At 46.1% G+C, this 24921-nt stretch overlaps 1 protein-coding gene across 2 annotated transcripts in view; it reads right to left on the bottom strand.

Moving 5' to 3' along the window:
• The window catches only part of stpg2 (sperm-tail PG-rich repeat containing 2), a 377020-nt gene that overhangs the window by 283358 nt on the left and 68741 nt on the right, over nt 1–24921 (bottom strand). For both annotated transcript variants that reach the window (XM_087979916.1, XM_043674437.2), the window contains 2 exons: nt 11136–11251; nt 5999–6107 (listed from right to left, as the gene is read on the bottom strand). In XM_087979916.1, coding sequence (XP_087836042.1) covers nt 5999–6107; nt 11136–11251 — 225 coding nt within the window. The remainder of the gene's footprint in view (nt 1–5998; nt 6108–11135; nt 11252–24921) is intronic.

Here is a 24921-nt window from a genome sequence, read left to right as displayed (position 1 = left end):
GGGACGAAACGTCTGCAACACAACTTCCCAGCTCGGCGAACAGAACCACAACAATGAGCACCCGAGCTACAAATCTTCTCACAGACTTTGAACACCCTTCTTCCAACTACAAGATTCACTAATGAGCAAGGCAATGCTAACCTCTATCCCTACCAAATAAACCTTTGAGATTTGATTTGGAGAAACCTTCAAATGTTGCTCTAAGGTCTGAAGAAGGGTCACTGGACTCGAATCATTAACTCTATTTCTCTCTCTCCACAGATGCTGCCAAACCTGCAGAGTTTCTCCAACCATTCCTGTATTTATTTGATTGCACTAGGGCAAGGAGTTTAACAGTATTGGTTGCTAAATGTCTCTTCTGCATCACATTGTGAGATTTCTATGTATTGTTCATCAGCTTATGAATCACCATTTATGAAACCATCATTGACACATCCAGTGCAACACCGATGCAAATCATCAGTCAGATTACATCTCCTTAAACTGGTGCTTGTAAATTATTTCCAAGTGCAAAGCCCTTAAAACAGGAGCAAAACATAAAAGGAAAACACAATCATTCTTTTATCCAATTGTCATGGTTTAACACAGTGCAGATCATAAACTGAAACTGCCACCTATTGAAATATTACCATATAATGGTTGACTTACTTTAATTATACTGGAAAATACACAACTATTTCATGCTGCCAAAGATTACAACCCTGTGCCAGATTGATTAAAGTTCATCCAGTGATAGTCAGCAAGATACTTATACATCCCTTTGCCTTATTTTTCTGCACAGTGCTGTGTGTTATGACATGGAGTAAACTCCCCTGCTAATTTAAACCAGCAACACAGAAAAGATTTAGCCCATGTGGTAATCTGTGAAAATTCGAGTGGTTAAGAACTATTTAAAGTAAATATTAATAACTTTATTTCTTAAAGTATAACAGAGATTAATTAACTAATAACTATTTACAACTCCTTCCTTTGACCTATCATTTAGTTTCCTTCTATAATACTAGTCCAATAAAACCCCTGAGTAAGATTTACCAAAAATTCAAATTTCAAAACCAGACAGCTGTCGAATCTTCCCTGTGTATCTTCCACTGGAGATTTTCTTCTTAGGATTTCTTTTTCTCAAATCAATGTACCTTAAAGAGAGCTGTGTTTCAGGCAGTCTGTATATTCTGGTGGCTTGGCAGTTCTCCCCCAACTATTCAATTTTTCCCTGGTCTTATACCCCCAAAGCATCAGATTGTGTCACTGGCTTTTAATATCATCAATATACTAAATTCAAACTTGATTGGAGTTTGGTATTTTTTGGGGTATAATTTAAACTGATTGGCTGAATTTGAATTTGTTTTTGTCTCCAGGCAACCAGCTACACTAGCTGCTGGACCAAAAGGTTACATTATATCCTGTTCAGAACACTTGGTGCTGTCAGGTAGTTCTGCTAGCTTTTAACTTTCTGAAGGGTACGGTACACCCATATCTTCATAACATGTGTCAGTTGTATAACCTCACATTGACACTTGGCTTTAATATTAACCCTTTTGGAAAAGGGAATAACATTTTCACAACACGTCAGTCAGATGGCCCACGACTTTGGAAAGGGTGTAGAAGAGAGTTGCTGCAATTGTACCAGGAATGAGGGGCTTGAGTTCTGGAGAGTCTGGGATGTTCTTCTTGGGCAGAGAAGATTATAGGGACCTTTACAGAATTGTCCAAATTCCGAATGATTTCACTAAATTCAGTAAAGAGAAATCGTTTTCAGTAACTAAAAGATATACAGATGCAAGATTAAAAATAGAAGTTGCTGGAAAAACTCAGCAGGTCTGGCAGCATCTGTGAAGAGAAATCAAGAGTTAACATTTTGGGTCTGGTGACCCTTCCTCAGAATGGATGGTGGGTGAGAAAAAGTTGATTTTTGTGCAGAATATAGAGTGGGGGGAGGGGATAAGGAGTAAACGGTGGGTGGAGATAGAGCCTAAAGAGAGAGGAGCAATTGGACAGACAAGGGAGTGAATCACAATCTGGCCAGGAGGGTGAATAGCTGTTAATGGGGGCTGTTAGTGTCTAACAATGGGTGGCGTGTAATAGCTGTCCATGCGATAAACAAGGCCTGGAGTGCGGGGAGGAGGAGAAAGTGAGGATTACAGATGCTGGAGAGTCAGGGTCAAAAAGCATGGCACTGGAAAGGTACAGGAGGTCAGGGGACATCCGAGGAGCAGGAGAGTCGATGTTTGGGGCATAAGCCCTTCATCAGGAGTTCCTGAGCTTCACTGGAGCACTGCAGCAAGCCTGATTCAGAGATATTGGCCAGGTTTAGGAGGTTACAGATTTAAGAAATTGGCACAAGAGCCTGAGGGAAGAAGAGGAACCAATTGTTGAACAAAAACAGAAAGTGCTTGAGAAATGTAGCTGGTTCAGCAGCATCTGCAGAGAGAGAGAGAAACAGAGTTAATGTTTCAAATCCAGTTCTAATGAAGGGTCAGACCAGATCTGAAACATTCACACACTCTCTCTCTTTACTGAATACTGAATGGACTCACAAACTTTTAACATTCACCTGTACCTGTGTTTTTATTTTTGCCGCTGTTTACCTGTTATTTACTATCTATGTGACTTAACTCTGTGATCTGCCTGTATTGCTCACAAGACAAAGCTTTTCACGGTGCCTCGGTACACATGACAATAAATTCAATTCAATTCTTTCTCTCTCTGCAGATACTGCTGGACCTGCTCAATTTATCCAGCACTTTCTGATTTTTTTTGTCAGTTTTCCAGCAACCGGAGTTCTTTGGTTTTGTATTAGACCAGTTTATAAGTTGAGTTTTTTTAATACTTTAAGAAAGGTCATTACGATCTGGAGTGAGCTGCCTTGAAATGCTGGGGAAATAGATTCAGCAGAAACTTTCTTGAAGAATGCTTCAGGAAAAACGCATGAAGAGGAAATAATTGTCAAGCTATGGTGGAAGAGGGAGACGTGAGAGCTTGTTCAAAGGGTTGGAACAGGCATGATGGCTCTGATGGTCTTCTCCTCTGTTGGGTAACTATATAAAGTGTGGGTTCATCGAGGGTCCCGTCGTCAACATGTCAACTAAACACAATTTGGAGTTGCCAGTGTTGGACTGGGGTGGATAAAATTAAGAATCACACACCACCAGGTTAGAATCCAACACCTGACAAAGGAGCAGCGCTCCAAAAGCTAGTGTGTTTCCAACTAAACCTGTTGGACTATAACCGGGTGTTGTGTGATTTTTAAGTTTGCCCACTGAACACGGTCAATGGTCAATGCTAACTTAAATATTCAGCCCAGAGAAGGCAGATATATAAACATTGGAGAGGGATTGTTATCTGATCATATAACTATGGCCCAGGTTAGTGAGGTATAGCTGAACAGCTGGAGCCCGTCTCTAAGGGGTATCATAAGGCCTTGGTATGGGAGAGACTGTCAGTGTAGGCAGGATGTCGGTGCATCAAGGGGAGGGCCACTGTGCTTTCAGGGGTCTCAGGGTCGTATCAGGGGTGGAGTGGGGCAGGGGAAGTGAGGAGGATGGTTCCTGTTCTCCCAGGTGTTGAGGACGGGGGGAGGAGGTGCTATGTTCCCAGGGGCATGGGGTAGTGGGGCTGCTGTGCCCTGAGGGAGTGGGGGTGAGTCAGGGAGTGGGGGGGGGTGTTGCTCTGCAGCAGGGAGTGGGGGTCAGGGAGTGTGGCGGGTTGTTGTGCCTTGAGGGGATGGGGGTCACGGGGTAGGGGATCAGGGGTTTGGGGTCACGGGGTGGGGCTATGGCTTGTGTTCCCACAGTCTGGGTCAGGAGCAGCCCCTTGTCTGACCCTGCACTTCATGTGAGCATGACTGCAGCAATGAGGTTCCATTTATTATACTCTGTGAAAATCAAAGAAAGTTATTTATTTTCTTGATTTATTTCCAACCCTGCACACTGCACCTTCCTCGAGATGATTGAACTAATGGCTGAGCTGTTTCTGTCCAAACTGAGCAGAGTGATTACGGCTCGAAGCAGCAACTGAGAGAGTGGTGCGACTGCAGGCAGGGAATGATAGCCATCTTTTGTTCGCTTAAGCAGCTGCTTGGTTTTAATGTGGAGGTTGAAAGGATGGGGGAGATTGGAGAGTGTGGGGGTGTCATTGAGGGTGCTGCCACCTCCTGCTTCCATCAGGGTGATATACTTTCAGGGCCTTAAAGCAGCTGTGATTGTTGAACTTGGTCTGAGAGTCCGAAGGCAAGATCATCTCTGCAGACACAAGCACAAAGGTCTAAGCTGACCACAGAGGCACTGTAGCACTGCCAGCTGTAACAAACCAAGACCCTATTCGGCCCACACAGGAGGAGGTCATATACGAGGTCAACCAGGGCCAGACAGAGGACTGTGGAGGAGATTGTATTTGTATTTGTTGACCACCTCGCCCTCTTCCACAGCCACAATCGGGCCCAAGTGTCCTCAGAGATGGTGCATGTGGTGTCCACTAACACCTTCAAGGCATTTCGAGAGAGAGAGGTGGGTACTGCAGGGGCTGGAGACACCATCTCCCCCTCCAACATGAGCTTGATTTGTCCCCTTTCGCTTGTTCACCCCCTTCTTCGTTTTTTTTTGTTATTAGATCATAAGACATAGGAGTAGAAATTAGACCATTCAGCCCATTGATTCAGCTCCACCATTAAATCATTGGCGGATAAGTTTCTCAATCCCTTTCTCCCTATAACCCTTGATCCCTCTTACAACCAACAATCCATCTCCCTCCGGCTTAAATATATTGACCTGGCCTCCACTGCCTTCTGTGGCAATGAATTCCATCGATTCCCCACTCTCTGGCTGAAGAAGTTTCTCCTTCTCTCCGTTCTAAAAGGGTCTTCCCTTTACTCTAAGGCTATGCCCTCGGGTCCTAGTCTCTCCTACCAATGGAAACACCTTCCCAACACCCACTCTGTCCAGGCCTTTCAGTACGCTGTTGTTATCGTTGCAATGAACCTTGAGGACTGTGTCTATAATTTGCAATTGAGTGATTTGGTAAATTAGTTGGTGGATTTATTGATCAAAATAACTGCTGGGTTCTTGTCTAGCAGGGGGCTGTCTTCCAGACAGGGACTGAGTCCAGAAGGGAATTGTGGAAACCACAGACTTATCATAAAATCCTTGGAAATCTCAGAAAGCCTTTTTCTGCCTATTTCACCACACAGACATTGGTCTGTTAAACATAGCCTTGCAATGTTAAACTAACCCACCTGTCAGAAACCAGAGGGAACAAACACAAAGGATGCTGGAGAAACTCAGCACATCTGGGCTATCTCTGTGGACAGTGAAACAGAGTAAATTTTTCAAGTCAAGTATAACTCCCCCTCAGTTCTGAAGAACAATTATACCAGACTTACAACATTAATTCTGCTTCTCTCTCCACAGATGCTGCTAGACCTGCTGAATTTCCCCAACATTCTCTGTGTTTGTTTCCGATTTCCAGCATCCACAACATTTTGCCTTCATTCAGGAAAACTGAGAGGACTGGATGTAACATTAATTTTACAGAGCACCCAAGTTTTATTCTTCCTTGATGTTGAGGGAGATAAATCTTAACAGGGATATTAAAAAAAAGGTATCCTCTTAACACGCACTGGAGAGTTAGGTTAAAAATCCTCCCGGGCTCGGAGTATCTTTGATAAGGTGGGCATTTCCTGCCCTGAAACTGATGTTATCTCACGCTTCAGCCAACCCTCAATGGTCCCACTGCGCAGTACCCAGATTTATTGCGATTAATACATGTCACACAAAGCTGGGCCTTTATATTTTGACAAAGGATGCAAATGGAATTCTTGGCATGGCTGACATTTGTGAAATAAATGTACACTCTGATGTAACAAATTGTCATGGGTTGCTGCGTGACAGATAGAACGTGTAACTGATGCAAGCCATTCGACTGAGGACTTAGAAATGTAACAGGAACTGGACAATGTGGAAAATGAAAAAAGCAAAACCAGCTTCTGCAATAATCTATTTTTTACCTTCTTTTCCTCCTCTTGTACAACTGCATCAAGGTATCGGGGGATGTGAGATTCGTATTTCTGATCTTTATTCTTCATGTTCAGATTTTCACAATAAATAGTATTTTCCCTGAAGTACAAAACAAGCCATATATTTAGCTCACAGTTGTGAATATATCATGTTTCTGTCTATATGACACAGAATTGCACTGGAAACTGGATACCAGGCCCTAGAGTTTTGTATCACTGTGACTCCACATAAGTATCCTCTCATTCTCCACAGGTAATCTTCAAATCCTTTCCCCTGCTGAATGGTGAGATCAGAGTCGGGGAATGTTGGGAGTGATGGGGGGGTGCAGCAATGGGTTTGAAGGGGGAGGTCATGTTCAATTGGGGTCAGGAGGTCAAGGGTCAGGTAAGGGGTTGGGGGAAGGTAGATGATCATGGGTGGCTGTTAGGAGGTGGTGTGGGGAGGTGGTGTGTAGGGGTGTTGGGGGGTGAGGAGCGCAGGGTCAGTGGTGTACTGAGGTGAAGGCCCTGGGGTTACCCTGAAGCTAGAACAGGTAACTTTCCTTCAGTAATTATGCAGATAACTCTGTTGGACACCTCCGAAATCTTCAACCCCCAACTCAGATCTGAAGACCTTTTCAGAGCGTTCCCAACATGGGGTAATTGGTCCATCAGCAGTATACCCTTCCCAGGTTAATTCCTCTGAAGTCAGGCTTTCAGGACCTCGGGAGTGTACCTTCTAGGCCTCATTGCTGCAGAGACTGTCAAGACCCTGGGCTATGTTTCAGATCTGGCATCTCTCATTTGAGCCATCTGTTAAACTTTTCTGATGACAGCTCATCAACTTGAAACATTAACTCTTTTTTCTCTCCCTCTCTCTCTCTTCACAGACTCTGCCAGACCTGCAGAGTATTTCTGTTTTAATAACTGCAGTATTATCCATCCATAAAATTATTCTCCCCTGTGTCTGCGTGGGTTTCCTCCGGGTGCTCCGGTATCCTCCCACAGTCCAAAGATGTGCAGGTCAGGTGAATTGGCCATGCTAAATTGTCCGTAGTGTTAGGTAAGGGGTAAATGTAGGGGTATGGGTGGTTTGCCCTTCGGTGGGTCGGTGTGGACTTGTTGGGCCGAAGGGCCTGTTTCCACACTGTAAAGTAATCTAATCTAAAAATCAACACCAGTGATTTGATTCCTGCTTTTTTTGCAATGGCCTACTAACCTGTGTCAATCTCTTTAATAATTTCAAATCAAATCCAAGTCCTCCAGTTAAAATCACACTGTGCAGAATTACCTGCAAAACTCTCTTGCTGTACTCCCTTTAACGGTAACGGTTGTTGCAGTAATCGAGTGTTAATGCTAAGGTCTACTCCCAGCTCACTGGAAGACTATCAGATGATGCACTCAGCCTCAAGCAGAGTATTGCTCTCTACAGCTGACAGAGATACCTTCATTCAAAATCTGATAAGGTTAAACTGCAATTGATCATTCTGACTGAAATAACCCCACAGAGGCCGGTACCCCATCACCAAGTCCCCCTTTATTTACATGGGGAGAGCCCTTGACACTGATCCAGCTCCCTCAGAGCCAGCTCTCAGAGTGAACAGAACCGCTGACACACCTGTTTATATCTGTCAGCCAGGGCTCCCTGATTGGATCAGATTAACAGCCCCATATTCTATGAGGTCCACCTGTGGCTGACCTCATTACACCCGCTACACTGACTTTGCACCTCATGTGTTTAATGCAGTCTTGTTCATGGCTTGGTTGCTGTTTCTCCCTACAGCCCAGGCACCTGACGTGGCCTCAGTTTAATGTTTTATTTCAGAGACAGACCCTCTGACAGTGCAGCACCCCATCAGCACTAACACGGTCAGCCGAGATTACACAACCAAGGCCGTGGAGTGAGGATTAACACAGGAACTTGAGCAACACCACCCCAGCAACAACTGACAGAGAGATTAGAGATGGACCAGATCGGAAGGGATGGGGGGATTATCTTCTCTCTATTATTGTTTTCCTCAGTGCAGTCCTCCAAGGCTTGATCATGGTGTAGACTCTGAAATCGGAAGTCAATGTTGAGAAAGAGTCAGCACACTGATCAGTGTGTGTGAACCCTCAGCAAAGGTGTGGGGAAGGCAACCATGGTTTAGAAGTAGATTATATATGTTTGTCCCGACCACTTATAAAGAGTATAGCTGAGTGACGGACAATAGCTAACATAACACAGGTTGTGCTATTGCAGTGTTCCAATCCATTAAATGTGCATTGCTTCACAAAGACTGGCATCATTTAAACTCAGTGCCATTGTTGAATATAATCTGTAATGCCCAAGCGTCTTGAGATGCAATTATCATGACCATACCACTGAGCTAGAATGTCTGCATTCAAGTCTCAACTTGGGAAGAAATGGCCCTGGAGGTGTGTCATAGCATGTCTAAGTAAGTTGATTTTTATAGGGGATTCCTGTGTTTCGTCGGAATGCCCTCTCTGGGTGGCACAAGGATCATGGCAACACCACTTCACTGCCAGGAGATGGATGGCAGTTTCCATTCCAACTGGATAGAGAGTGGTAAAGACAAGCCAGGGAACTATAGACCGGTGAGCCTGACCTCGGTGGTGGGCAAGTTGCTGGAGGGAATCCTGAGGGACAGGATGTACACGTATTTGGAAAGGCAAGGACTGATTCGGGATAGTCAACATGGCTTTGTGCGTGGGAAATCATGTCTCACAAACTTGATTGAGTTTTTTGAAGAAGTAACAAAGAAGATTGATGAGGGCAGAGCAGTAGATGTGATCTATATGGACTTCAGTAAGGCGTTCGACAAGGTTCCCCATGGGAGACTGATTAGCAAGGTTAGATCTCATGGAATACAGGCAGAACTAGCCATTTGGATACAGAACTGGCTCAAAGGTAGAAGACAGAGGGTGGTGGTGGAGGGTTGTTTTTCAGACTGGAGGCCTGTGACCAGTGGAGTGCCACAAGGATTGGTGCTGGACCCTCTACCTTTTGTCATTTACATAAATGATTTGGATGCGAGCATAAGAGGTACAGTTAGTAAGTTTGCAAATGACACCAAAATTGGAGGTGTAGTGGACAGCAAAGAGGTTTACCTCAGATTACAACAGGATCTGGACCAGATGGGCCAATGGGCTGAGAAGTGGCAGATGGACTTTAATTCAGATAAATGCGAGGTGCTGCATTTTGGGAAAGCAAATCTTAGCAGGACTTATACACTTAATGGTAAGGTCTGAGGGAGTGTTGCTGAACAAAGAGACCTCGGAGTGCAGGTTCATAGCTCCTTGAAAGTGGAGTCGCAAGTAGATAGGATAGTGAAGAAGGCGTTTGGTATGCTTTCCTTTATTGGTCAGAGTACTGAGTACAGGAGTTGGGAGGTCATGTACAGGACATTGGTAAGGCGTGCAATTCTGGTCTCCTCCCTATCAGAAAGATGTTGTTAAACTTGGAAGGGTTCAGAAAAGATTTACAAGGATGTTGCCAGGGTTGGAGGATCTGAGCTACAGGGAGAGGCTGAACAGGCTGAGGCTGTTTTTCCTGGAGCGTCGGAGGCTGAGGGGTAACCTTATCGAGGTTTAAAAAATTATGAGGGGCATGGAAAGGATAAATAGACAAAGTCTTTTCCCTGGAGTTGAGGAGTCCAGAACTAGAGGGCATAGGTTTAGGGTGAGAGGGAAAAGATATAAAAGAGACCTAAGGGGCAACTTTTTCACACAGAGGGTGGTACGTGTATGGAATGAGCTGCCAGAGGAAGTGCTGGAGGCTGGTACAATTACAACATTTAAGAGGCATTTGGATGGGTATATGAATAGGAAGGGTTTGGAGGGATATGGGCTTGGTGCTGGAAGGTGGGACTGGTTTGGGTTGGGATATCTGGTCGGCATGGACGGGTTGGACCGAAGGGTCTGTTTCCATGCTGTACATCTCTATGACTCTATGACACTATAAGCCAGCCCTGAGCTACTGAGTGAAGCAGCTGCTTCTTGTCAGGCAATGAGGATATCCTCAGCACTACCACCCATACTACTGCCTGCCCTCATCCCCAAACGCCAACCCCCAACTCAGGCCAGAGCCACTCTCACTCTCTCTCTCACCCAGCTTGAGCAGCTACCCGCCTGCACTCTTCAATGGTTGTCACCTCTTTGCCAGCCTTTGCTCATCTCCCTCACTCACGCCCTTTGACCCCTCTCATGGGCTTTGCCCCTGCTCTCAATTCTCAGCCCCCATGGATATATGGGAATTCGACCGTAGTCAGCATGTGCAGCCAGCGACACTATTACAGAGGGAACACAGTGATGTCAGCCACACTCACACTGATTCATTCTGGCTTAGTGGCATCTGTTTCCAGTTACTGACTTCACCAGAACCATTCAAGTTAGCACAGGTGACCATTTTGACAGCCAGCTTTGAGCTTATATCAATTACCCCAACAATAAAAGCTATAACCCCAAATCATGTGGAGTATTTTAGAAGATCTAACTGTTTCAAAAGTGCTGAACATTAATACAGTGCTATTGTGTTTGCACAGCACACCTTACCAGGGTACATGCTAATGAGAAATGCCAGAACAATTGAAGCTATTCAACTCTGAGAGTGACACCAGTTCAAACTCATGATGACTACAGGTCCATTTTCTGGCCAAAAAGGGAAAGTTGTGCACCTTAACCTTGGATTTTTAACACATCAAGAAACCACACAGTACTATAAATTCAAAGGTATCACAGAATCCCTACAGTGCGGAAGCAGGCCATTCAGCCCATCAAGTCCACACTGACCTTCGAAACAGCATCACACCCAATCCCCGGGACCCTGCATTTCCCACAGCTAAACCACCTGACCTATACATCTTTGGACTGTGGGAGGAAAACAGAGCACCCAGAGTAAACTCCATGCAGACACGGGGAGAATGTGCAAACTCCACACACACAAGTCACCCAAGGCTGGAATCAAACCTGGGACCCTGCTGCTGTGAGGCTGCAGTGCTAACCACTGTGCCACCATGCAACCTATAGAATTGAACTGTGTTGTATATCTAATATCAGGGGTATCAGGGGTTATTGTAATAAATATTCGGCAATTTATAGACAACAAAGAAATAGTATTTAATAGTGCTGCAAGAAACACTATACTGACTTCAGGAGATCATACGTCCCCGGTCCAGGGCCTTCACGAATTTTAAAATCAATGCGTTTCGATGTGCGGTTACCAAAATGCACTCCTTTGTACTGCCGAGTCGGGTATGGCTCATTCTGAAACAAAAGGATTAACAAAAACTCTGCCTTAGTCTTCCTTCTTTAGAATAAATATCATTAACATCATGATGACAGATTAAGCACCCCTGTAAAGTCTTACACCAATATTATCTCTCAGCAACATCAGAAAAACAGATTATCAGATGGTGACCCCACTGGAGCGAGCTTGCTGTGTGGTAATTGATTGCCTGTACTTCATAGTAACAATATGCTTCATTGAGTGTGGAGGGCATTGGGACAACGTGAGGGTGCTAAGTAAATGCAATGTTATCAGTGACTTGGAGACAGTGTGGATGCTAGAAGTGAGAGTCAATAAATGTAAAGCTGGAAAAGCACTGCAGGTCAGCCAGCACCCGAGGGATATGCTTTTCTCCAGCTTCACACCTGCTGGCCAATGCTATCAGTGAGCCAATTGCCTGTTCCTTTGCTGCTGAGTGGGGCATATACATTGGCCAAAACACTGGATGAACTCCCTGACGGTGTCAATGGATCTTTTTATTTCCACCTGAGGGGAGTGGAGCAGAGAGACAGAGATGCTTCAAATTTAACTTTACGCCCAGAAGATTTCACCTCTGACAGTGTGGCTGTATTGCTGAGAGAACCAGCAGAAATATTATGCTTAAATCTCTCAATAATATTTAAACCCACACCCTTCAAAGTGTGAACAGCATAGAATGATACCTGAGCTCCATGGGTTAAGGTACAAGGATAGGGTCTAATTTCCTAGAATTTGAAAATTTGCACGTTCTCCCATGTCTGCATTGGTTTCCTCCAGGTACTCCGATTTCTTCCCATGGATTGGCCTTGCTAAATTGTCCCATGCTGCCCAGGAAGGGTAGGTTAGTCACCAGAAATGTTACAGAGAATAAGCTTAGGGGGGGATGAGTCTGTGTGGGGTGCTCTTCAGAGGGTTGGCGCGGACTCAATGAGCTGAATCAAGATTAGAGTGGTGCTGGAAAAGCACAGCAAGTCAGGCAGCATCTGAGGAGCAGGAAAATCGACGTTTCAGACAAAAGCCCTTCATGAGGAATGAAGGGCTTCATTCCTCATGAAGGGCTTTAGCCCGAAACTTTGATTTTCCTGCTCCTCGGATACTGCCTGACTTGCTGTGCTTTTCCAGCACCACTCTAATCTAGACTCTGATCTCCAGCATCTGCAGTCCTCACTTTTGCCTCAATGGGCTGAATGGTCTGCTTCAGCACTGTAAGGATTCTATAGATTATGTAATTCAGCACCAACTTCGTTGAAGTTTTCAAGATGTGAAGGAGAAAAGATCAGGTTTATTGGGAGAAACTATTTCCACCGGTCTGGGAATATAGAACAAATTAGCACTGGACATTTCACACACAAATGGAATTCTCTTGTACAAATGTCAATTGATGCTAAAACAATTAGTAACTTTAAAATGGAAATGGATAGATTTTTGCCAAAGATACTTTGAAGGGACATGTGGAGTTAGAACATAGATGCACCATGATCTTACTAATGGTGAAATAAGGTGAAGGGAATGCATCACTTTCTCCTGTTCCTTTGATCCTAACCTTCTGCATGGAACATGAACATGCCACACGGATCACCCCAACACAAACTGAAATGAATTACCATCTTAGTGCCTAGCCCATAAGCACAATGATGTGTGTGTGTGTGTGTCCATATCAACCATTGTCAAATGGTGGAGCAAACCCAATTGGACAAATAGCCTAAGTTTGCTCCAATAGCTTATTTCTTACCATATAAGGTAATGGCTCCAAACGGGTTAATGTTGGAGATTGCATTAAATTCCACCCAACCTGGTGATATCTTATTCTCTTGGGTGGGATAAGGCAGAACAGCTTAACATCAGAGACTGTTATCCTGGGAACAGTGTCTAACTTATTCACATGACTTGTGCCTAATTCCTAACACGCAATAAACCATGTCTTTTTTAAATCAAAGTTTCTTCTCGTTAAGCTTCGTGGTGACAATGAACTATCCCAGGCCCAAGCTGGTCATACCTGGCAACACCACACACACTGCATCCCAAAGCAACATACTCTTCACTATCACTACAGTCCAAACTCCCTCAAGTCAATCCAAAGTGTTGAAATTGTGCTGTTTAACTACCCCAAGGGTGCCCAGCATTGACAAGGGGAATGTGAAAGAAGTTGCCTTTGTGTCCTGACTCTGCATCCACAAACAATTTCAGGGTTTCGCTAATTGTAAGGATGTTTTTAAAAAGCTGCTCCTGATTGCAAAGCAATCAATTCTGCTCTGCCTCAAGAAATACCCAATAATGTTGAAACCTCACTTTGAAACTAATTATTGGAATCCTCGTGAACCATCTCATACTGTGTGAACATATAATGGAAACTAGTTTTAATAAAAAGACAGACATGCATTTTTTAATTTCCCAGGGAAGAAATGTTAATTATTAAGGGACATAGGTTTAAGCTAGAAGGGGATAAGTTTAAAGGAAATGTGTGAGAGAAGGTTTTTTTTTTACACAGAGGGTGGTGAGTGCCGGGAAGGCACTGCCGAAAGAGGTACAATAGCAACATTTAAGAGGCATCTTGACAGATACACAAATCAGCAAGGAATCGAGGGATACTGACCACATGGAGGCAAAAGGCTTTAGTTTAGAAAGGCATCATGTGTCGATACAGATTTGGTGGGCCGAAGGGCCTGTTCCTGTACTGTTCTTTGTTCTATTACCTGGGTTTCTGGATTAATGTCTGGGACACATGCTCCCAACAACCCCTCTGTCCTGTGGCCAACCACTTCAACTCCCCCTCCCACTCAGCCGAGGACATGCAAGTCCTGGGCCTGCTCCACCGCCAAACTCTAGCCATCCGACGCCTGGAGGAAGAACACCTCGTCTTCCATCTTGGGACCTCCAAATACATGACATCAACATCAACTTCACTAGTTTCCAAATCTCCCCTTCTTCCAACCCATCCTAGATTAACCCCTCCAACTTGGCACCACCCTCTTGAAGTGTCCTACTTGTCCATCTTCCTTCCCACCTCTCCACTCGACCCTCCCTCCAACCTATGACCATCACCCCCCTCCTGCATCTACCAATCGCCTTCCCAGCTACCCTCCCCCCAATCCCGACATTCCTGATAAAGGGCTTATGCCCGAAACGTCGACTCTCCTGCTCCTTGGGTGCTGCCTGACCTGCTGTGCTTTTCCAGCGCCACACTTTTTGACTCTGACAGTTCAGCATCTGCAGTCCTCACTTCCTCTCAGGTTCTGAATTAATAATCTAACGATAACAGGCTATCTCTTCCCCTGCAAGACATGGGGCCTTTCATGACTTCCAGAAATCTCAAAGCACGTAACAGCTAAGGACATACTTTTTGTAGTCCAGTCACTGCTGTAGTGTGGGAAACGCAGCAGCCAATTTGCACACAGCAAGATCCCACAAACAGCAAAGACCAAACAGTGTTTTGATCGTGTCGACTGAAGAATGACACGGGGGAGAAGCTCCCTGCACTTCTTCCCGATAATGCTGTGGGGTCTTTCACATTCATTCCAGTGCAGCATTTCACTGGAGTGTGAACTTTGATTTTTGTGTTTAAATCCTGATGAACCCAATATTCTGTTGTACCAAGGTAATTGTGCTGTCAAGTAAGCAATGGCTGATACTTAAACAAACACAGTAGTTGCTGTCTTCATTATTTCTTAATGTTGCTAGGGGTGGAGGATTTGAGCTATAGAGAGAGGTTGAACAGGCTTGGCCTGTTTTCCCTGGAGCGTCAGAGGCTGAGGGGTGACCTTATAGAGGTTTATAAAATTATGAGGGGCATGGATAGGATGAATAGACAAGGTCTTTTCCCTGCGGGTGGGGGAATTCAGAACTAGAGGGCCAAGGTTTAGGGTGAGAGGGGAAAGATTTAAAAAGAGACCTAAGGGGTAACATTTTCATGCAGAGGGTGGGGCTTGTATGGAATGAGCTGCCAGAGAAAGTGGTGGAGGCTGATACAATTACAACATTTAAAAGGCATCTGGATGGGTATATGAATAGGAAGGGTTTAGAGGGATATGTGCAAGTGCTGGCAAATGGGACTAGACTCGTTTAGGATATCTGGTCGTTATGAATGAGTTGGACTGAAGGATCTGTTTCCACGCTGTACATCTCTGTGACTCTATGACGCTAAATAAATAATGGAACCCTAAAAACAGCAAGTGTAGCTACTCCCGGAGTTACAACCACCCGACAGCCTTCCTTTAACCTACATATTTATAAAATCTGGTTGAATCACATATGATCTTGAGGGATCTGGATAGGATGTATATTGTGCAAATAGTTCCTCTTCCCCAGGAGACTAGCAGTCCTGATTAAAAAATAAGTTTCTCTTTTAAAGCAGAGATGAGAAAATTTATCCCAGTTGGAATACTGGGAATAGTTTTGCTCTCCTTATTTAAGGAAAGATACCCTGGCATTGGAGGTGGACCGGAGGAGGTTCACCAGCCTCTGGGCACTGATGGATTTCCTTAAAGGTGGGTTGGGTCGTTTGGGCTTGTACTCAATGGAGTTTAGGGGAATGAGAAGAGATCTTATTGAAACATAAACTGAGGGCTTGACAGGGAGGATGAGGAGAGACTGCTCCCCCTTGTGGGAGAATCTCGGACCAGAGGGTATAATCCCAGAACAAGGGATTACACATTTAAAACAGAAATGAGGAAGAGCTTTTTTCTCTCAGAATCTGTGGAATTCTTTATCACAAAGGGCTGCTGAGGTTGGGTCATTAATTATATTCAAGGCTGAGATGGACGGGTTTCTAAACGGGTAAAAGAACCAAGGGTTGTGGGGAAAGGCAGGAAAGTAGAGTTGAGGCTGATCAAATCAGCCACGATCTCATTGAATGGTGGAACAGATTTGATGGGCTGAATGGGCAGAAGTGATGACTGCAGATGCTGGAGATCAGAGTCAAGATTAGAGTGGTGCTGGAAAAGCACAGCAGGTCAGGGAGCATCCGAGGAGCAGGAAAATTGACGTTTCAGGCAAAAGCCCTTCATCAGGATTAGGGTTTTTGCCCGAAATGTCGATTTTCCTGCTCCTCTGATGCTGCCTGACCTGCTGTGCTTTTCCAGCACCACTCTAATCGCGATGGGCTGAATGGCCTGCTGCTGCCCTCACATCTTATTAAACTGTGAAATTCTTTGGAGGCCTGTACATGGAATTAATTTTAAGATGAAATAGATTTGTGATAGACCAGGGAGTCAAGGGTTATGGGGACAGACGGAACAGTATAGCTGAGACCACAAGTGATTTAGTTAAGATCGTACTGAATGATGGAGCAGGCTTGAGGGGTCGAAATGCCCATTCTGCTCCTATGCTCAAGAAACATTATTTTTATTTAAAGATCAGAATTTATTCTGTGACTTTTTTTCCTCCCAGGCAGCACATAACAACAGAGTTACAGCCAAGATGTAGCAGGAACATGACCAAAGGGTTGATCGCAAAGTTTAATTTTAAGGAGAAAAGAGAGAGAGAGAGAGAGAGAGTAGAGAAGTTTTGGCAGGGAATGGTCTCAAAGGTAATTTATTTATTCATGCCCACCATTCCTTCAGGAATTATTATTGTATCTAATTTCAAACAGGAGCAGTTTTGTAAGCTTGGCTCCTTAGATAACACAATATTAACAAGAAACATAACTTCAAGGCCCTTTGTCTGCTGCCCTCAGTATTGATTACCGCACTTGAAACTAAAACCACTGGATTATAAATAATGCACATTGGCCAGTACTTTGGAGACCTTTCTGATCCTCAGGTAAGAATTCCCCATTTATCATTGGATTAAGAGCCTGTTAGAAAAACAAACATGACATACAATAATTAATGTTACCCTAATAATCCTAAATCACCGAATTCTTAATGCCTCAAAAATGCCATCACAAGGTCATCGCAGATTATAATTACTCATTTAGCTGATAAAATATGGTTTAATTGGAGTAAATTCATCTCGATCCTGCCTCATGTCTCTGGTGAAAGTTGCAATATAAATTTGCAAAAGAACTACTGATCTTCCCTCAGTCTGACAGCCAAATGGATGGGGTAGGTGCTTTGAAACCTTTTTTTAAAAAAATGACTGTGCACATAAATAAATGCAAAATAGGATACAGAATAAAGTACTCTCGGTGCTTTAATTCTCCAGTTAATGGGCTGTTTCTCTCTCATTATTTCTCACAGGTAGAGTGGAGAGGAAGCAATATTTCAAGGCCATCACTGACTTGATAAAAGGATATCGACAATTAAGTTGACTTTTCGGGTAACCTTTGAAGTGGTCTTTCCTAATGCAATCCGCTACCTTGGAGCTGATTATGCAGTCGCATGGTTACAGAAACTGCAAATGCAGAAGAAACTAACTTCAACATTAAGTGCCAAAAGGAGAGATTTATGGCAAATATACTGACAATGTACTTACACATCCACATGCCCATTATAGGCCAGGATATGAAATGATCACACCTGTGGATCCCAGTTGCTCTTGGTGGTATTACCATTATGAATTGTTACAATAGAAAAGTTACTCAAACTTAAGGTCAGAACAAGGTTATAATCTATAAACATTTAACATTAATTCCCATTCTTCTTTGTGGAATGAATAATTTAATGTTTCAGATGAAATTTGACCATTACAAGGTTCTCAAGATCAATATCCTTTCTACATTGAAAGGTACCAGGGACAGGGGACTTGAGTTACACAGACAGACTGGAGAAACCAGGCTTGTCCTCCCTACAACAGAACAGATCAAAGGGAGATCTGATAGAGATGTTTAAAGCCAGAGATGAATTTGAAAGGGTAAATTCGGAAAAGCTGTTTCCACAGGTAGGAAAGGCAGTTACCAGAGGTCATGAGCAAGGTTTTTGTTTGTAGAAGGACTGGGTTTGGGAATATGCTGCCAGAAAAGCTGATTCATTTGGAACTTTCTGAAGAGAATCAGAAAAGTACTTGAAGGGTGAGGGTTCATAAGCCTATGTTTGGTGGAACAGCAAATGAGTGGTTTTTACATTTCAAAGAGACGGTACCAACATAACGGGCCAAATGGCCTCATTCATTCATGGTCTTCCTAAACATTAGCTCCATGTGAATCCTCAGCTGGTAGCACTCCTGATTTTGGTTCTGTATGAGGCTGCTGTATGAAGCCACGCTCCAACGTTGGCAGTTTTAGGTTGACACTTCATTGCAGTCCTGACAAAGTTTGATGTTAGTGAGCTCCTGTCGATTTGGTTCAGTCACCACCGCCCCCCCCCCCTCCCAATCTGCCACTTTGAACATTTGTCTTCTCCAATGCACAGTGAAATCAGTGTGTACCATTTACAAAATGCACTGCAACAACATACACAGCCTCGTTAGACAGCATCTGCCAAACTCGTAACCTCTACCATCTGGAAGGACAAGGGCAGCAGATACATGCCACCCTGCAAGTTCCCTTCAAAGCCACTCACCATCTTGACTTGGAGATTTATCGCCATTCCTTCACTGTCGCATGGTCAAAATCCTGGAATTCCCTCCCTAAGGGCATTGTGGGTCTACCTCCAGCACATGTGCTGCAGCAGCTCAAGAAGGCTGCTCACCCCCACCTTCTCACGAGGCAACTAGGGACGGGCAGTAAATGCTGGCTCAGCCAGTGACACCCACATCCCACACATGAATAACAGCGCGCAGTATTTCCAATCAATGCATCGACTACCGAAAATCCTCATCCATCCATTGTCACCTCCAGACCTTGCAAAAGGTCATATACAAATATAAATGGCTTCAATAGTTCTGAACACTTTTGGAAACTACCTTATACATTGTCTTTTGTGTTACAAAAAAATACAGTCTGCAAGGTCATTCACATGCAAGAAAGTAAAAATGTTAAACTCAACGTGTGTCCATTCTGGGAGATCAATGGTTTACTGTTATTTATATGTTTCTATGGAACTGGTCACAGTTGCTGGAACTTTTATTTCCAGCTCTGTGTTATTGTTACACTTGCTCAATAACGCAAGAATGAAGTGAAAAGGAAAAACATATTCCTTTGACATATATATTTGAAGGGTTCACTTTGAAACACTACAGTGAAGGTTAACAAACTCCCAAAACATATGTTTTCATGAAGGCTACAAATGATGCCGATTAATAACAGACCTTCTCAGCCACCCCACTGTAAAGCAGACCCCTTCCCAAGGGTGGTGGGGAGGGGGTCCTCCATAAATCATGGAACTTCATATCGTGCTTAAGCTTTCCTCAAGGTCATTTCAAACACACACACAGACACACAGAGACACACACCCACCCTCTCTCATACACACACACACACACACACACACACACACACACACACACACACACACACACACACACACACACACACACACACACACACACACACACACACACACACACTTTCCCTCTCACACACACACACACAATTTCCCTCTCACACACACACACAAAATCACACACACACACACACACAATCTCCCTCCTCTCTCTCCCACACACACACAATCTCCCTCTCTCTCACACACACACAAAATCACACACACACACAATTTCCCTCTCACACACACACACACACACACACAATCTCCCTCCTCTCTCTCCCACACACACACAATCTCCCTCTCTCTCACACACACAAAATCACACACACACACACACACAATTTCCCTCTCACACACACAAACACAAAATCACACACACACACACAAAATTTCCCTCTCTCACACACACACACACACACAAAATCAAACACACACACACACAATTTCCCTCTCACACACACACACACAAAATCTCTGTCTCTCTCTCCCACACACACAATCTCCCTCTCTCACTCACACACACACAAAATCTCTCTCTCTCACACACACACACAATTTCCCTCTCACACACACAAAATCACACACACACTCAGAAACACAAACAACACTACCTTTCCCAAGCAACCACCATTCACAATTATATAGTCTCTCTCTAAAAGTTCCAAGATGCCCTGAGTTGGTTCCTGGATTTGATGATGAGATGCTGTGCTGCATACTGAGATATAAAAACAAACAAATGGGCGGCACGGTGGCACAGTGGTTAGCACTGCTGCCTCACAGCAGCAGAGACTTGGGTTCAATTCCTGCCTCAGGCGACTGACTGTGTGGAGTTTGCACGTTCTCCCCGTGTCTGCGTGGGTTTCCTCCAGGTGCTCTGGTTTCCTCCCACAGTCCAAAGATGTGCAGGTCAGGTGAATTAGCCATGCTAAATTGCCCGTAGTGTTAGGTAAAGGGGTATGGGTGGGTTGTGTTTCGGAGGGTCGGTGTGGACTTGTTGGCCCGGAGGGCCTGTTTCCACACTGTAGATAATCTAATCTAAACCAGATAAATAAACTAAAATGCATTCCAAGTGGCAACTTTTAAGTCACTTAAGGCAAGGATGTTATAACTCAGAGAACCTAACAGTGAGGGTTAGAGCTGAAGCCGGGTAAAACCATAAGAAACAGGAAAGGAGTAGGCCATTCAGTCCATCATACCTGCTCCACCATTCAGTACAATCTTTTCTGCCCTTTCCCCATAACCCTTGGTTCCCCATAACCCTTGAGAATGAGTCCCAGCTTAGTGAACAAACCCACAAACATCTCATCAAGAATCTCTATCTATCTATCATCTAACAAGGACTCAGCTCCCACAGCTCTCTGTGGCGAGGAGTTCCAAAGACTCCCAACCTTCTGAGAGGGGAAATTCCTCTTCATCTTCAGTTTTAAATTGTTGCCCTTTATTCTGGTTCCACACTACCCCAGGAGGGGAAACATCCTCTTAGTATTATCCTGAACAATGCTGTCTGTTTCAATGACAGGTACCCCGTGGGACAGAGTGTGTCCTGTCCAGGGGTCCTATCTGACCCGTGACTGGGTCTACATTTACCAGTGAGCCTATTAGCAGGGGGGGAGGCAGGAAAAAAGCAGCTCTGATTGGGGCGACAGTGAGCTGTGCTCTTATTCATCCTGAGGTCTGAGGCCTGGTGAATGAACAGAGAGAGCAGGGAGTGGGCAACCACAGGGGGCCAAAGCTTCCAGTAGGTTGGGGGGGTCAGGGTGTGTGGAAGAGAGGCTGCAAGGATGACCTGGAGAGAGGGCAGCTGGAGGCCGTGAGGTGGTCGGGGGTGGAGGCTGTGAGGGGGTCGTGGGTGGTGGTTGTGAGGGGGCCGGGGGGTGGAGGCTGTGAGGAGGTTGGGGGGTGGTGGCTGTGAGGGGGTCGGGGGGGTGTGGAGGTTGTGAGGGGGTCGGGGAGTGGTGGCTGTGAGGGGGTCGGGGGTGGAGTTTGTGAGGGGGTCAGGGGGTAGAGGCTGTGAAGGGGCTGGGGGGTGGAGTTTGTGAGGGGGTCGGGAGTGGAGGCTGTGAGGGGGTTGGGGGGTGGAGTTTGTGAGGGGGTCGGGGGGTGGAGGCTGTGAGGGGGTCAGGGTGGAGTTTGTGAGGGGGTCGGGTGTGGAGGCTGAGGGGTTTGGGGGGTGGAGTTTGTGAGGGGGTCGGGGGTGGAGGCTGTGAGGGGTTTGGTGGGTGGAGTTTGTGAGGGGGTCGGGGGTGGAGGCTGTGAGGGGTTTGGGGGGTGGAGTTTGTGAGGGGGTCGGGGTGGAGGCTGTGAGGGGGTCGGGCTGGAGGCTGTGAGGGGGTCGGGGTGAAGGCTGTGAGGGGGTCGGGGGGTGGAGGCTGTGAGTGGGTCGGGGGTTGAGGTTGCGAGGGGGTCGGGTGGTGGAGGTTGTGAGAGGGTTGGGGGATGGAGGGTGTGAGGGGGTCGGGGTGGAGATTGTGAAGGGGTCGGGGTGGAGGGTGTGAGGGGGTCGGGGGTGGAGGCTGTGAGGGGGTCGGGGTGGAGATTGTGAAGGGGTCGGGGTGGAGGGTGTGAGGGGGTCGGGGGTGGAGGTTGTGAGGGGGTCGGGGTGGATGGTGTGAGGGGGTCGGGGGTGGAGGTTGTGAGGGGGTCGGGGTGGAGGGTGTGAGGGGGTCGGGGGTGGAGGTTGTGAGGGGGTCGGGGGTAGAGGCTGTGAGGGGGTCGGGGGTGGAGGCTGTGAGGGGGTCGGGGTGGAGATTGTGAAGGGGTCGGGGTGGAGGGTGTGAGGGGGTCGGGGGTGGAGGTTGTGAGGGGGTCAGGGTGGAGGGTGTGAGGGGGTCGGGGGTGGAGGTTGTGAGGGGGTCGGGGGTAGAGGCTGTGAGGGGGTCGGGGGTGGAGATTGTGAAGGGTAGGGGGTGGAGGGTGTGAGGGGGTCGGGGTGGAGGGTGTGAGGGGGTCGCGGGTGGAGGTTGTGAGGGGGTCGGGGGTAGAGGCTGTGAGGGGGTCGGGGGTGGAGATTGTGAAGGGTAGGGGTGGAGGGTGTGAGGGGGTCGGGGGTGGAGGCTGTGAGGGGGTCGGGGGTGGAGGTTGTGCGGGGGTCAGGGTAGAGGCTGTGAGGAGGTCAGGTGTGGAGGCTGTGAGGGTGTCGGCAGTGGAGGCTGTGAGGGGGTCGGGGTGGAGGCTGTGAGGGGGTCAGGGGTGGAAGCTGTGAGGGTGCCGGGGGGGTGGAGGCTGTGAGGGGGTCGGGGGGTTGAGGTTGTGAGGGGGTCGGGGGTCGGGTGTGGAGGCTGTGAGGGTGTCGGGGAGTGGAGGTTGTGAAGTGGGTCGGGAGGGAGGCTGTGAGGGGGTTGGGGGGAGGCTGTGAGGGGGTCGGAGAGTGGTGGCTGTGAGGGGTGTCAGGGGGCGGAGGCTGTGAGGGTGTGGGGGTGGGGGAGGTGATGTGGTGGTGGATGTGTCTTTGTGCATGGCTCTGGGCTCTCTGAATACAGTGGTGTGGATAGTCCCCAAAAATGCAGAAAAAGTTAATGATTCTCGGTGTTTCTGGTTTTAAAAGAACCCAACAGTACGGGAAAAGGCCCTTTGGTCCATCGTGTCTCCTGCTATCAACAAGCACCTTTCTATTTGATTACAGTTTTCACCACTTGCTGTGGTGTTCATGTGCTCACTCCCATTCAGACCCTCAGAGCCTAGTCTGGCACTCAATACAACCACAGTGGTCCGAATGTAACCCCAAGCCCACTTCCTCTCCTACTCCTGATAATCTTTCAACCCTTGGGTTAATGGGAATCTTTCCACCTCTTCCTTAAGAATATTCAAAAACTCTGCTTCCACCACCTCTTCAGGAAGAGAGTTCCAAAGACTTGCAACATGAAAAAGAGATCACCTCATCGCTTAGTTAAACTCTGATTTTTAAGCAATGGCCCTTGCTCTTGATTCTCCACAAGAGGACACATCCTGTCCACATCCCCCCTGCCCAGGTCAGGCAGGAGTTGAGAGAGTCATCAAGTCTTTGGGAAAGGCCCTTGGGCCCATCTTGTCTGTGCTGGTCATCAAGCACCTATCTATTCTAATCCTATGTTCCAGCACTTGGCCTGTAGCCTTGTACATCTTGGCATTTCATAAATATCTGACGGTTCTCCCCTCCCTCATCCCGTTAAGTCATGAGTTCCAATTTCACACCATCCTCTGGGTGAAAATAAAATTATTTCCTCAAATCCCCTGTTAACCACTTGTCACTGACCCCTCGACTCAGAGGAAAATGTTTCTTCCTATCTGCCCTGTCTATCCCCCTCAGAATTTTGTACGCCTCAGTCAGGTCCCCGTTCATCCTTCACTGCTTGAAGGAAAACACCCCTAGTCTATCCAATCTTTCTTCACAGCGAAATTGCTCAATCCTGGGCAACTTCCTGGTAAATCCCCTTTGCACCCCCCTCCAGTGCCACCACATCCTTCCTTTTGTACAGTACTCCAACTAATGTTACACTCAACTCCATTATTGAATGGCGGAGTGGACTCGATGGGCCGAATGGCCTTACTTCCACTCCTATGTCTTATGGTCTTATTATAGCCTCCCAGCTATTGTGTTCAATGCCCTGACTGATAAAGGCAAGTATCCCATATCCCTTCTTAACCACCTGTACTGCTGCCTTCAGGGATCTCTGGGTGCCTTGAACCAAGTCACCTCTTAATCTTCTAAACTCCAGAGGATATGTGTAATCTTTCCACAACAAGATATCCCATCCATTCCAGGGATTGGTCAGGTGAAGCTTCTCTGAACGGCTTGCAGTGAGGTGTTTTTCTTCCAGCTTCCACTGAGTTTCGCTGGAGCACTGTACCAGAGCTTATTGCATGGTAGCTAAATACTTCAGACTATAAGGAGCCAAGAATTTTACTTCTGACCCCATTTGGACCTTGGGCTAAACTGTTTGATTCTCCACCCAAAGGCAGAGTGACTTCATGAGACTGGGTGGAGCTTATTACAACTTTGACGTAAACTTTTTCCAAACCATTACCTTTATGCAGCACTGTCCTCCTGAGACATTTGACAATGGGGTTCAAAATTCTGAATAAAAATAAAGCAGAAGAACTGCTGACACTGGAAATCAGAAATGAAAACAGAAACTGCTTGAAAATCTCGGCAGGTCTGGCAGCATCTGTGGAGAGAAAGCAGAGTTAACGTTTTGGGTCCAGTGACCCTTTTTCTGAACTTAAACGTTAACTTTGCTTTCTCTCCAAAAGATGCTACCAGACCTGCTGAGATTTTCCAGCAATTTCTGTTATTGATTCTCAAATTCTTAAACAGTTTTGTTGCTAAAAATGAGAAGGAACAGTTTCCATTGGCAGGAAGATTGGTTACTGGAGGTCACAGATTTGAC

Source organism: Chiloscyllium plagiosum, unplaced genomic scaffold (genome assembly GCF_037043375.1).
Source record: "Chiloscyllium plagiosum isolate Xiang-an unplaced genomic scaffold, Cpla_swu_hap1 HiC_scaffold_36, whole genome shotgun sequence".
NCBI classification, from domain to species: Eukaryota; Metazoa; Chordata; class Chondrichthyes; order Orectolobiformes; family Hemiscylliidae; genus Chiloscyllium; species Chiloscyllium plagiosum.
Note: the sequence above shows the minus strand (reverse complement) of the source record. Positions and strands in the feature narration are given on the sequence as shown.